This window comes from Megalobrama amblycephala, linkage group LG16 (genome assembly GCF_018812025.1).
Source record: "Megalobrama amblycephala isolate DHTTF-2021 linkage group LG16, ASM1881202v1, whole genome shotgun sequence".
NCBI lineage: Eukaryota > Metazoa > Chordata > Actinopteri > Cypriniformes > Xenocyprididae > Megalobrama > Megalobrama amblycephala.
Window position 1 is genome coordinate 27,867,930 of NC_063059.1, and position 14,625 is coordinate 27,882,554.

At 36.2% G+C, this 14,625-nt stretch overlaps 1 protein-coding gene across 1 annotated transcript; it reads left to right on the plus strand.

Annotated features, from left to right (window-relative positions):
• Window positions 1–55: 55 nt before the first annotated feature.
• Window positions 56–14,541, plus strand: LOC125249207 (pregnancy zone protein). The gene is made up of 35 exons (XM_048161451.1): window positions 56–601; window positions 768–948; window positions 1,197–1,347; window positions 1,428–1,480; window positions 1,737–1,757; window positions 1,854–2,022; window positions 3,652–3,736; window positions 3,831–3,957; window positions 4,036–4,162; window positions 4,275–4,384; window positions 5,472–5,663; window positions 6,305–6,502; window positions 6,593–6,805; window positions 7,495–7,644; window positions 7,723–7,893; window positions 8,053–8,146; window positions 8,283–8,492; window positions 9,254–9,368; window positions 9,478–9,703; window positions 9,774–9,900; window positions 9,978–10,099; window positions 10,263–10,314; window positions 10,476–10,559; window positions 10,648–10,824; window positions 10,912–10,987; window positions 11,122–11,278; window positions 12,018–12,092; window positions 12,174–12,336; window positions 12,437–12,630; window positions 12,723–12,935; window positions 13,037–13,158; window positions 13,247–13,337; window positions 13,781–13,843; window positions 13,984–14,089; window positions 14,172–14,541. The coding sequence occupies exons 1-35, from the start codon at window positions 516–518 to the stop codon at window positions 14,210–14,212; spliced, it is 4,542 nt and encodes a 1,513-aa protein (XP_048017408.1). The 5' UTR covers window positions 56–515; the 3' UTR covers window positions 14,213–14,541.
• The last annotated feature ends 84 nt before the right edge of the window (window positions 14,542–14,625 follow it).

The following is a 14,625-nucleotide window of genomic DNA, read 5'->3' on the forward strand; positions in this document are numbered from 1 at the left end:
TTTTTACATTAAATCCTTAATATAAACTTACATATAAATACATATTTACCTCATATTGTGACATAAAATACATTTTTGGGTCCCCCCAAAATCCGATATTGTGGCTTTATATATGATCATCATAAGCTACTTGCATGTGTCTTTATATTATTAACATTTTTCCAAAATCCATATAGAATATTTTATAGATTTTTTTTGTAATTGGGTCAAATTCCTAAAAAAAAAAAAAAAGGTTCCCATGGCCAAACCAGTTGAGAACCACTGTATTAATGCATGCTTCACATGCTTCACGCTTCACATGACAAATTATAAATTGTAATTTTTAATTGTTCTTTATCAAAGCATCACAAATATTAACAGTTGTTGTTGTTTAATAATTAACCCTGCTGTCCTGCATTTCCCCATACTAAACAGTTAATCATCACTGAGGTCATGTTCAGTCAAACAAAAAGTGTTTGGAAAAGGTTTAGACATTGCTTGATGCTTCTTGTAAACAGTCTTCTCATCCCTTTACGATGACTTTTTTTATTGTGTCAATCAAAAGAGGAATATTTATAACTTGCGTTTTATTGCTTTGTATCTATCAAGGAACTTCTGAGCCGTAAGTGTTAGAACCTTTTTTTTTTATGTAGTCTGTATTTGGAAGTCCTTTTGTGTGTGTTTGTATAGTGTTCTCTTATCTCAGAGTAACGTAACTATGAAATCATTAGTTTGCCCGTTGATGCATAAAAAGGGGGTTATTAAGCACAAGCTGTTTCTTCTTGCAGGTTGTTCATGGTGACATTTCCAGGCATTATAAGATCAGGCTCAGAGGCTAAACTATGTGTGAGCCTTCTAAAACCAGAAGAAGATCTACAGCTGACCATTTCTCTAGTTGGCAATAACCAGAACAGAACCCTTCTACATGAGAGAACTGAGAAAGAATTCCACCGATGCCTTGACTTTCAGGCCTGTCACTAAAACAGCATATCCATTATCTTAAAAGAATATTCTGATTAAAAAAAAAAAATGTATTTGTTAATCAAATCTGAGCACCCTACAACACCATTAATGTCTACAATAATTTTTCATTTGTAATATAGAATAGAATATGATCTATCAATACTTCCAAACACAACAGTTAAAGAATATTTTCAGGTAAGTTCAGAATATTTGCTCTCTCGAAAAGATTTGTAATGCAATGTGTTGTTCAACAGGCTCCTGAATCTAATTCAGTGCAAGTGATCCAAGCGGAAGTTCAAGGGAAAAAAACTCATCTGATTGAAAAAAGAAAAGTCAAATTTGTATCACATAATCCATTGACAATAATTCGAACAGATAAACAAATATACAATCCTGGACAAACAGGTATTTTCACTCTATATTTAGCTGCAGTGTTCGCTAGCTGCTTTTATGCAGATCCTAATATGTCTTCCTCAATTTTACAGTCCATTTCAGGATTTTCACAATGGACCAAAACTTAAAACCAGTTGATGAAACAGTAGGTTGCAATTTAAATTTTGCATTCAAAATGTAATATTAGTTGTGAGTAAAGAAGGCATGACCTTGGTTCAGCTTTCAGCCGACCTTGCTGGTCATGTGTGCATATGTTTACACTGTTTACACTAATATATTGTGTAAGTGTGGACTTGTACCTCAGAGTAAACAGACTTATATGTTGAAAATCAATTATTTCTATCCAATGTTTTCATAGTGTTATACAAACCTGAACTACTGTTTTCTGTTTACACCCACAGTACAAACTCATAGCAGTGCAGGTAAACTTCATTTCTTGTTTTCCCCCTTTCACTAACATTTTTTTGGTACATAAATATTCCTGTTATTGCTATGCCAATGCCTTCTCATAAAAATAGGACAATCGAAGAAACAGAATCAATCAATGGATTAATGCTACATCCACCCATGGCAAGATTGTGCAACTTTCTCATGCGCTGAATCCAGAGGCATCTGTTGGTTTATATGAGCTGTCTGTTGAGACCAGCAAAACAACATTTAAAGAATATTTTCAGGTTAAAGAGTATGGTGAGTACTACCAAACTTTTTAGAGTGTGCCCTTAAAGGATTAGTTCACCTTCAAATTAAAATTCCCTGATAATTTACTCACCCCCATGTAATCCAAGATGGTTATGTCTTTCTTTCTTCAGTCGAAAAGAAATTAAGGTTTTTGATGAAAAACATTTAGGATTATTCTCCTTATAGTGGACTTCAATGGCCTCCAAACGGTTGAAGGTCAAAATGACAGTTTCATTGTAGCTTTAAAGCATTCTACACGATCCCAGACGAGGAATAAGGAACTAAATTGTCATATAAAATATGCTAGTTACGACCCAAAAACATTTCACGTTGCCTAGGGAATTGCATTAAGGGAATGCAACATTTAAGAAAAACCAAATTACCAAAATTAAACTTAACATATTAGTGCAAAATCAAACAGTGGGCATGTAGTGAAGAGGAGGACAGAGGTTCAAGCAGAGAATATTTATTCAATTTACCCCCCCAACCAATAGAACAAAGGAAAAACTTTAAATATATACAAAAATATATGTATTTACAATTAACAATAACCAAAAGAAAAAGAAAGAACTTTGAAATGAATACAAACTCACCAAACGAACCAATAGAGAGCACGAGTGTTGCCAAATCAAAGAACAGAATAAAACAAAATCTTTCTAACTAAGGACTTTAAATCTAACCTAGACTATTCAAAAAACAAAAAACAAAATAACATCCACTGGCACGCCCTAACTTAACTATACTAACTAAACCAAACAAAACTTACAGCGAGTGGCAACACTCCTAAACTAATGACCTAATACATAGAAAATAACCTACGTGAAACGCAATGTAAGTCACGTGACATAGTATCCTGCTCTCCGTCTTACCTGGCCAGGCTGGTGAACAAAGCGCACGGTTACTTAAATCAAGTAAGAAACAGAATACAAAAGGATATACAAGATAATCAAAAGTAAAACAAATATACAATGTGGGGGATAACAAAACAGGCAAACGTTTGGGCTACACAAACATTTCATGAGGCAAACAAACTCAGCACAGCCCAGCCCAAACCAGTCCCCGACGGAAACAGATGCGACCTCGCCCTTTATACTTCCGACGGGAGGCATCAACGGTCAGCGCCCAAACCCCTTTTTAAAAGGACAGAAAGAAAAACCAATCAAAATCAAATAAAAACACAAACAATAACCATATAAAGATAACTAACTGTAACATGCAAGTATATAAAAATTAGTTCAAACTTTGACCTGTGGAGGGCAGTAATGCACTTAGTACCGTCTACACTGCCGGAATTCTAATAGAGAAGAAGAAGAGAGCTAGTTCAAGGCGAGTGTTTGTGGTTAAAATTTTTAAATTTTTTTAGAAAATGACCGAATATTTCGCTATAAGACCCTTCTTCCTCAGGATCGTTTAAAGCTCTTTGAAGCTGCACTGAAACTGTAATTTTGACCTTCAGCAGTTTGGAGGCCATTGAAGTCCATTATAAGGAGAATAATCCTGGAATGTTTTCGTCAAAAACCTTAATTTATTTTATTACTTTATTTTTATTACCTTGAGTCATTTTTCTTGGTTTTCTTGTTTTTGTTACTCATTTGCAAAAACAAAAATGCTAACATCACTATTTCCTTTGTGGTTCAGTTCTACCGAAATTCGAAGTGATATTAGAAAAGGCAAAGACAGTGAAAGCGAATAAACAAGAAGTAAACCTGCGAGTATGTGGGAGGTGAGGCGATCTGAACATCTGATGCGAACATTAAACATGAACATGTTAAGCAGAATGATTGATTAACTGATATAACTGGTTATATCTTCACCAGATACACCCATGGACGGCCTGTTGAGGGTAGTGTGAAGATGGGACTCTGCAGTCCCTTGACAATGAGTTACTCCTATTACTATAACCCTCAGTATAGGACTCCACTCTGTGTTAATAGTTCAGCAATAGTAAGTATGACTAAATATTCCATTAAAATAAAAAAAAACTGCTATTAATTATTTCTGAATAAAATCATTTTTTTCTAGCTGAATGAGACCGGGTGTGTCTCTCAGAAGTTCCCCATGTCAGTCTTTGTCCGAAAATCAGAAAATTATATGTCTAACATGCCACAGTTTCTTGAGTTCACTGCATCAGTAACTGAGGAGGGGACAGGTGTGTACTGTAACAGACATGAAAACAATTGGCCAATATGCTGAAAAATCAAGATCTAATTGTGCTTGCTTGATGAGTTGTGCCTAAGATTTCACCTTTTTTTGTTTTTCAGACATCTCAATGGAAAGGACTGAAAAAGTGTTTTTGTCCTATAATATTGGTAGCTTAAAATTTATTGACCTGCCAGAGTTCTTTGAGGATGGATCAGTCATACAGGCAAAGGTGCACTATTCAATTCAATCAGTTCAATTTAATTCTAATTTAACATGACTGATTGCATTTTATTAGTTAAATTAAATATTACTGCATTGTAATAAAATGGGTGGTGGTTATGGGTGAATATGCACATGCATAACCATACTACTATTAATATTAATTTATAAAGTTTAAATCACTGCATACATTTGTGAAGATGCCATGGAATTAGTTATTAGGGCCCGAGCACCGATTTTTCTCTTCAAAATGTTATTACAGTTTTTCCTATTTCCAGACGTTGTACTTCCACAAACTCCTCCCAGAGATTTTATCAGATAAACATCATAGTTGGTCAGTCTAATCTAAAGGCCTTTGTGACGTTAAATTGTGAAGATCTTGAGTTTTCACTGAAGGGTGTGTCTGTGGCGGCCAGACAAAATTAGATGTTTCGTCACGAAACAGGAAGTTGTTGTAACTCAGGCATACAATGTCCAATTTGCCCCAAACTTCACATGTTTGAGAAAAGTCCTGCCCTGAAGACATCTATATGACAATATTCAGTTATAGTAATAGCGCCACCCACTGGCAACAGGAAGTACTAAAATATGCAACATATTACATACTAAAATATGCAATTGGGTACTAAACATGCTAGAAACATTCTAAAACATGCTAGCAACACTTAGCTGACTGCTAAAGCATGCTATTATCGTCATGAAACAGGAAGTTGTTGTAACTCAAGCATACAATGTCCAATCTGCCTCAAACTTCACATGTTTGATAAGTGCTCTGACCTGAAGACATCTACATGCCAAAATTTAGTTATAGTCATAGCGCTACCAGCTGGTAGCAGGAAGTGTGGCAAATACATACGACATAAGTAGTTCTCATATATTTATATATTAAAATGCATATTGCCCACTGTGTTCTGTTTTCCTAAAGCCACCATGTGGCGGTGGCACGGGTGTGAAGACCCTTTCATTGCTGCTTGCAGCTTTAACTAATATTGTTTCTAAATATTTTGACTATTATCGTTTGCTTTTTTATTATTCAGGAGTTTGTATCTGTATTCTTTGAGTACTGTATGTCCTTGATGAATTTCTTTTTCCACCAGGTTAAAGTTGAGTTCTCCGATGGGACCCCAGTTTCTAACTTTAAGATTGTTGTTCATCACAACTTTAATCGCATCGACTTCACACCTCAAGAACTTATCACAGACATCAGTGGCATGGCCAATTTCACCATTGATACATCCCTTGCAAATAGTGCACCTTTTTCTGTATCGGTGAGCTTTTTATATATATGCGTGTATATGTTAGTTCTGTGCCGCTTTGCAGATGCTCTCCATTCATAACAACCTATGCATGAATTTAAGCATTGTACCCCTGAAATAAATGCTTTGTTTAAGGGGTTAGTTCACCCAAAAATGAAAATTCTGTCATTAATTGTTCACCCTCATTTTGTTCCACACCTGCTTTGGCAGTTTGACACACGCTCCAAACCACTGATTCAAAACAAAAGATTTGTAAAGCTTCAAAGCTTTATGAAGCAATGTGTTGTGAAATTATTCTCGTCGCTTCATAACATTAGGGTTGAACCACTGTAATCGCATGAACTGTTTCAAATATGTCTTTAGTAGCTTTCTGGGCATCTGAAAGTTTTAATGATCTTGCTGGCAATGGAAGCCTCACTGAGCCATCGGATTTTATCAAAAATATCTTAATTTATGTTCCGAAGATGAACGAATGTTATTATGGGCGTTGAAAGACATGATGGTGAGTAAATGACAGAATTTTCATTTTTGGGTGAACTAACCCTTTAAGGATTTCCTCTGGTAATTGGGTATCACATTCGATCATGCCTGCATTTTAGTCAGTTGCAGCTGGTTTCTCTGACCATGTGTTCCTTGATCTGTTCGTGACAGGCAATCCTTCAGTAAGCAATCAGCTTGGTTTTCCATTTAATTTTGAATCTGTGCACAAAACTCTGCAAATAAAACCCAAAGAAAGCCCAACAAAAATGAGTCAACTGGCTATAAAGGATCTAAAGGAACCTCTGAAGTGTGATATGGAGATTCCAGTAACCGTTCAGTACACTATTGCTGGAGAGACTGTTGAAAGTGGTTATGTTACCATAGTCTACCTGGTGGGTGCAGAAATGAAGCAAAACACATCACAGACATTTTTTTCCCCATACAGTTATTTTGTTCACTTTTTTTTTCTTCATTTTTTTCAGGTTTTATCCAGAGAAAAGATAGTCCACCATGGGTATGAGAATGTTGAAGTAAAAGGTGCTGATGGAGTGGTGGAGGGAGAAGTGATGTTCAAAGTCCTTGTTCGCACCAAGATGGCTCCTAAGATGGAGTTTCTTGCATACTGTGTGCCGCCCAGTGAGAATGTACTAGCTGTTTCCAGAACATTTCAAATTGAGAAATGTCTTGAAAACAAGGTGTGCTCGCTGAGTTCATAACAATATGGTGATTGCATACATGTAAGAGATGATGTACAGTCTCTGCTCTGCTCAGGATTATTTGATTATAATGACCAGTCAACTGTACAGATTATACCAGTTATTGCACAGCTACTCACCAAAAAAATATATATATGTATGGGCAAGAAATGTTGAAATACTCCTAAAAATTTGATCTGTATATTATCTTCTGCTTGTCCATTACAGTGTATGAAATAATCAGCAACAAGACGAACACTGCAACAGTCTTGCTGTAATAATAATAGTGATTGTCAATTAGTTGTTTATTATCATGATGCTGATGATTATCATGAACAGTTTATTAAGCGTAAGAAAGTATATTAAGTCCTATTTGTTTTATTATGCACCATATAGTATGCAATTATATATATATTTTTTAAATTAATGTAGTTTGTGTGTACTTAGTATGACAATTAATGGTTGATGGAGACCCGATTTGAGAGAGACAATGGTTTCAGTTACGAGGATGATTGAATTGATATACAGCGTTGCCAAAGATGGCAGCGAATATTAGGAAATATGAGACCACTGAATGCCATATCAGATTTTTCACTGATAGCAGGGTAATGCTTAGTGATAGTGATTAGTAATAATTGGTTGAAATACTTTTGTTTTGAAATTAAAGACTGGACCACTGTATGTCACAGGTGTCTCTGCAGTTTTCTCCTACTACGGCTGTTCCAGGTGAAGAAAACACTCTTCAGCTCTCAGCTCTGCCTGGTTCATTGTGTGGCCTCAGTGCTGTAGATCAGAGCGTCCTGATCCTGGAGGAAAATAAACGCCTGGACTTTGACAAAGTAATATGTTTCAGACTCGTTTTCAATTTCTTCAATGTCAATTTTCCAAATTACTGTATTTATTCCAACCTTCTGCAGGTTTTCAGCATGTTGCCAGACAGTGTTTTTTCATTTGACATTGAAGATCAAGAGGAATGCTTTAATATCAGATCCATAAGAAGTCCTCAGTCTCTTGGACCAAGTATACAGTCCTATCCTCTCCCTTACCCTTCACAGAGTAAAGCAGATGCTGTCTATAAGGTTTTCCGGGTAAGTATTTAAAATTGTTTGGGTTTAAGGTTTGTGTGTTATTTGAAAGGCTTATTGTGATTAATGTTTTGGGACAAAAAATGCAGTTAGTTGCAGCTGAAATACTATGTAACAGACTTTGTTTCTTCCCTTTTTTCATTTTTTTGTCATTTGGACAAGAACATGGGATTGAAGGTGGCAACAAATTTGATTATTAAAATGCCATCTTGTATTAAATTCAGAGATGTATTTTATCTTAGAGTGGATGGTGGAGGTAAGACATCTGTTTATTTTCTCTCTCTCTCTCTCTTTATATATATATATATATATATATATATATATATATATATATACACTGTGGACATGTTGTAAAAATAAACTATGATAGTAAATGTCCTGCTGAATTCCAGGATATGGTCCCATTGGTTTACACCCAGGGATGAGTGTTTTACCTGGATATGGATATTCAGCTAGATCTGAAGTTGGAGGTCTGGGTCCAATAGGTCCACTGGGTAAAATATTGGAAGGATTTGGAGGAGCTGGAGGAATTCCTGGAGGAGTTCCGGGACAAGCTGAAGGAATTCCGGGACCAGCTTTTAGCATCATGAGAGTTCAGGGATGTGAGTATGACCCATGTGAATCTCGAAATTGCCTTAAACAATTAGTGAAATTGCAAAATGCTTGCCTTAATAATTTGCCAGTGGTTCCCTCAAGATTTTTGTAAACATGTGGTAAGCATAAGTTGATGATAATTGGACGTTTTAGACGTAAAAAAAACAACACATATCGAAAACGTATATAAATAAAGCATATTTTGAAGCTGTTATGTTTATTTTTAAAAAAAGTTTGTTTCTAAAATGTAACTAAATAAGAATGTTTGGGGTATGAGTGTGTGTAATATACATTGTAGAGCAAAATGTAAGTATCGTCAATGTATGTTTACCACAGAAAAATCCCATATAAAAGCCCAACGGAAAATCTCAAGGGAACCACTGCCGAATTAGTCTTCCGGGTTTTGATGTCATCCCTGCACCAATGTATTACTTAAATACATAGTCTTGCTCGCTGAGTGACACTGTTTTCATTTTACATGCGTACAGCCCATTATCCGATGTTTTCAGTGGCTCAGAGTGGCTCAGTTTGCAGTAAATGCTGCTTCACACAAACTCAATCTCTGCAAGAGTTTGTGCTGCTTATGACATGCATTTGAAGACAAATGTGTCAACATGCACCAGCCATCTTCCTAAATTTGTAATAGTTTATAAATATGTTGTCAGCAAATGAGAAGCTTTAAGTTTGAAAAAGCAAAAATGAAGACAGCCCTATACACTTATAATAATATACTATATACTATTATATACTATATCATTTTTTTTGTCAGTTGGTCAAGTGGGACTTGAAGCAGCCCCAGGAATTCAAAACACACCTCTCTTACCCGTAGAAACAATTCGCACATTCTTCCCAGAAACTTGGATTTGGGAACTTGTTGAAGTTGGGTGAGTGAATGATGGGTTAAAAAGTCTGAAGGTGCTGCCCGCCCCCTTGCAAATATTTTTGGCACTCTTGTGGTAAATGTCCTGACAATAAATTCAAACTTCTCTTCAGGGACTCTGGATCAGCTCAGGTTCCTGTCACGGTTCCTGACACCATCACCTCTTGGGAGACGGAGGCCTTCTGTCTGTCCTCTGAAGGTCTGGGTGTGGCACCTCCTGCTCAGCTGACAGTTTTCCAGCCCTTCTTCCTGGAGCTCTCTCTGCCTTACTCCATCATCCGTGGGGAGATCTTTGAGCTGAAGGCCACTGTCTTCAACTATCTGTCCAAGTGCATCATGGTGAGATTTCACACTCAGTTTTATCAAATCATATCAAATATGCCACTAATCATGTGTGGTTGATTGACAGGTTAAAGTGACTCCAGCTCCTTCCTCAGACTACACTCTCAAAGCCTCCTCTGATGATCAGTATTCATCCTGTCTATGTGCTAATGGAGGAAAAACCTTTAAATGGATCCTCACTCCTTCTGTTCTTGGTGAGTTTTCCAGTCTGAATCATTGTTTCTCAGTGTTTGTGTCTGTTGTATCTTCACGTACATGTCTTGTGTTGTAGGAGTCTTGAATATTACAGTCAGTGCAGAGGCAGAGGCGTCCCAGACTGTGTGTGACAATGAGATTGTGAGCGTCCCAGAGAGAGGACGCATTGACACAGTCACACAAAGCTTGCGTGTAAATGTGGGTAGAAACATATTATGTACAGTATAATGTAAATACATTGCATAATACTATTGTATCTAAAACTATAACTTTATTTTATCTAAATCTAAAACTTTATACTTTATGCTGCAGCCAAAGATCATAAAAAGCTATTGTGCTAACATTAACCTGTATCTCTCAGGCTGAAGGAATCGAAAAAACTAACAGCCACAACTGGCTGCTTTGCCCCAAAGGTAATGGCTGTGCACTTTTATGTCATGTACATTGTTTTTAAAGTAAAAATATTTAGATTAACCTTAAATCTGCTTCTAGCTTTATGGATTATTCATTTTATTTTATTTAATGGATTATTTATTTCCAACTGTATGGATTTGTTTTGTGCCTCAATCTACAGGGCAAAACCTTTCAGAGGAAGTAGAGCTGGCGTTTCCCAAAAATATGATAGAGGGATCAGCAAGATCTACTGTTTCAGTGCTTGGTAAATTTGAAATCATATTTCACTTCAATACTGTTTTGTGAACATTTCTGAGGTAGAAATGTGCAACGAATCCCATGTTCTCTGGTAGGAGACATATTGGGTCGTGCACTGAAGAACCTTGATGGATTATTACGGATGCCGTACGGCTGTGGAGAACAAAACATGGCTGTTCTTTCTCCCAATATTTACATTCTGCAGTATCTGGAGAACACGGAGCAGCTCACCTCAGCCATCCGAGAGAGAGCCACCGGCTTCCTGAAGAGCGGTGAGAGACTATTCAGAGCCATTTCATACTACTACTTTTTTTCTCAGCACATTTAAGAAAAATAATCTCACCAAAAATTTTGAACAGGATATCAGAGGCAACTCAACTATGAAAGCTCGGATGGATCATATTCTACATTTGGCCAAGGAGAAGGAAATACATGGTATGAATTCTTTTTATTGCATAAATTAACCATTGCACAAACCTATACCAGCTGTTTAGCAATGATTATCAATTCAGATTTAAAGGTAATAATATCTTGACAACCAAATGTATTCGATTGAATACAACAAACAGGCTGACCGCGTTTGTGCTGAGGACATTTGGGAAAGCACAGAAGTACATCTTTATTGACCCCCAAAAAATTCAGAAATCAAAGCAATGGCTGGTACAACACCAAAGACCAGATGGTTGTTATGAGAGCAAGGGAAAACTCTTAAATAACAGAATGAAGGTAAGAAATTACTAATTATTTTAGAAATACTAATATTAATCATGAATTAGAACATCTAATCTATCTAAATCAGTATTTTGGACCCACTTTATATTAAGTGGCCTTAACTACTATGTACTTACATTTAAATTACTCATTTGATACAATGCACTTATTATGTACATACTTGTTTTTACATTGTACTTATATTTTAAAAACACCTGCATGTAATTACATCTGTAATTAATTTCTGTAAGTACATTTATAATTACACTGTTGACCCATCCCTTACACCTTACCCCTACCCTTAAACCTACCCACAACACCAAAGCTTTCCCTAACCTTACCCGTATCCACCTCAATAGCAGCAAAAGAGTTTTGTAATTCAATATGAACCGAATAAGTACATTGTACTTATCTTTTGATGTAAGTACATAGTACTTATATTATATTAAGGCCACTTAATATAAAGTGGGACCAGTATTTTTCTTGTTACCCACTACAAATATATTTTTTTAATTCGTATTCCATCTGTAAATTGTTAGCATTAAGAAAAGCAAAATTGTTTGATGTGTGCTTAAAATAACGATGAAATAAAAAATATATAAAATAAAGTAATACAAGACATTTCATCTGAAAATGAGTCTTAACACCTTATGCAATTTTGCTTCACAAGTTCATTTTTCTTGTTGTAAGAAGCCAAAACTACTTGTTTAAAATTGAACATTTACAGACTATATCCCTTATATGTGTGTTGTAGGGAGGTGTAAGTGACAGTGTGACCATCACTGCCTATATTACTGCATCACTACTTGAGCTGAACACATCGGTTACGGTCAGTATGGACTAAGCACAAACTAGTATTTTAAGGCTTTTATGTCTTATTTATTTGTCATCTGCACTATTTCTGCCACAGGATCCTGCTGTGAGCAAAGGTTTGTCATGCTTGAGGTCCGTCATTAAGGATGTCAAAAACATTTACACCACTGCTCTGCTCGCCTACACTTTCAGTCTGGCTAGAGACACGGACACTCGACAGCAGCTTTTCATTAAACTGGGGGAGGTTGCTATTTCAAATGGTAAGAGGGTCGCTTCTGATGACTTTCTGTCATCATTTATGACAGTACTATTGTTTTTTGTCATGCTCTTTGAGTTACTCTTGTGTCTTTTGTCATTAAGGGTCTCTTCTCCACTGGTCTCAGTCTGCATCTGCTGATGACTCTGATTCTCTGGCAGTGGAGATCAGCTCATATGCGCTGCTAGCTGTTCTCACTGCAGATTCAGTCACTACAGCTGATCTGGGCTATGCTAACAGGATTGTCAGCTGGCTTGTGAAGCAGCAGAATGCCTATGGAGGATTCTCCTCCACACAGGTTACTCAAACTACTCCAATAAAACACATTATTGCTGAATGTGCTGGTGTGAATGAGTAAAAGTGACATTACTGAACTCATTTATTTCCCAGGACACAGTGGTGGCTCTTCAGGCTCTGTCTTTGTACGCCACCAAAGTGTTCAGCTCTGACGGCTCCAGCACAGTGACTGTACAGTCAGCAGGAGACTCTCACCACTTTGAGGTCAATCAGGACAACAAGTTACTGTACCAGGAGAAGCAGCTGCAGAACGTTCCAGCCAAATACAGCATTGAAGTGAAGGGCTCGACCTGTGTGTCTGTGCAGGTTAGTGAAATACAGCAAACCAAACCGAAAACAGATTAAGACACTTTATGAACAGATTATGGTTTAAAGAGATGTTCTAATATTATGTGACTTTCTTGTAGATGTCTCTTTTCTACAATATCCCCACTCCCATGGAATATAATACATTATTCGTCGTTGCTAGGACAATAGGAGAATGTAATAAAATGACTGGACAAATTTTGGATGTTGTAATAAGCATTGTGTAAGGACAGATTGTTATTCACACATTCAGTGTTCGGGTTTAATTCTTTATTGCATTACTATATAATATCGTTTTTTTCTCCAATTAGATATACCGGGACACAAGTGAGTTCAAACATGGTCATTGTAGATATGAAACTCTTGTCAGGTTTCCAAGTAGAACCCTCTTCCCTGGACAAGGTAAGGCACCGTAAGCAAGGCAATTTTATTTGAATAGCACATTTCATGTGATTCAAAGTGTTTTACATAAAGAAGAACCAAATACATAATAATAATGGAATACATAAGAAATAGAAATAACAGTAAAAACAGAGAATTTCGCTATCTGGATGGAAGAGTTAGGAAGTTTCAGGGAGTTTTTTGTTGTCTGTCAGAGCGGATCTAAATGGATCTTCCTCACGCAGAGGGATAACTGTTTATATTTGTCAGGTAGCTGTGTATTTAAACAGTACCCTTACAGACAAATCTTCCTGGACTAACTCTAAACAGAGCTGCATCCAGGGATAACTAAAAATATTTGTCAGGTAGCTGTGCGTTTAAACATAAGCCAGCGTCTGTGGGAGTCAATCCTCAACTTTTCACAGAATATTTTAGTCTGTGCTAAAAAAATTATTTTTCCACAGTTAAAGAAAGCAGTACATCGTGTTGAATCCAAAGACGACCATGTCATCATGTATCTACAAGAGGTGGGAATGATATGTAATGACAACCATTGTGATTTAAATGACAATTAACTATTAAATCAATTTTAAATCCTACTATATTACAGAAAAGTAATTATTCTCACAGACAAAATTTTTTTTAAACTGTTTCATATTTTTTACAGGTTCAAAAGAACATTGGCTTCCGCCAAACACTAAGTATTAAACAGATCTTCTCAGTTAAAAACCTTAAACCAGCGGTTGTAAAAGTCTATGACTACTACCAGACAAGTAAGACTAAATTACTCAGTGCTTACATACTTATACACTCAAGTCTTGGCACCTTTGCAGCTTTTTTAAATCTTGTTTCCAGGTGATCGGTTTGAAACAGAGTATTTAAATCACTGTGCTTGAGGAGTGATGCTGCAGAAGAAGCAACAGATGTCATCATCACACATATTTAACATATAACTGTGCTAATTATGAAGCTGTAAGCTTTCATTTTATATGCTGCCATGTATTTTATACACCTTTAGGTCTTTTCATTTGTGTTTTATCAGTAAATGCACATTGAGACTGAGGTGTAGGTAGGCTAAGCTTTTGCTCGCATATAGGCTTGATCATTTTAGAGAAATATTATCCTTGTTTGTTGTTAGCATGCAATAACACTGTATCTTTATGGCAAATATAAATGCTTTGTGAAAAGAGCAAATAAAATAATTATTGTGAAATGTCCAGAAAAAGTGGCATGTGCCTATCAGTTGTCTTTTGTAATACAATTCCTTGTTCTTGTATTATTTAACATATAGTAATATATATAGTAAAGT

Coding starts and splice junctions, on each gene's coding strand:
- LOC125249207 (XM_048161451.1), top strand. CDS start 516: ATGACTTTTTTTATTGTGTCAATCAAAAGAGGAATATTTATAACTTGC. Junction 7,645..7,722: donor AACGCCTGGACTTTGACAAA/GTAATATGTTTC, acceptor AACCTTCTGCAG/GTTTTCAGCATGTTGCCAGA. Junction 8,147..8,282: donor TCTTAGAGTGGATGGTGGAG/GTAAGACATCTG, acceptor GCTGAATTCCAG/GATATGGTCCCATTGGTTTA.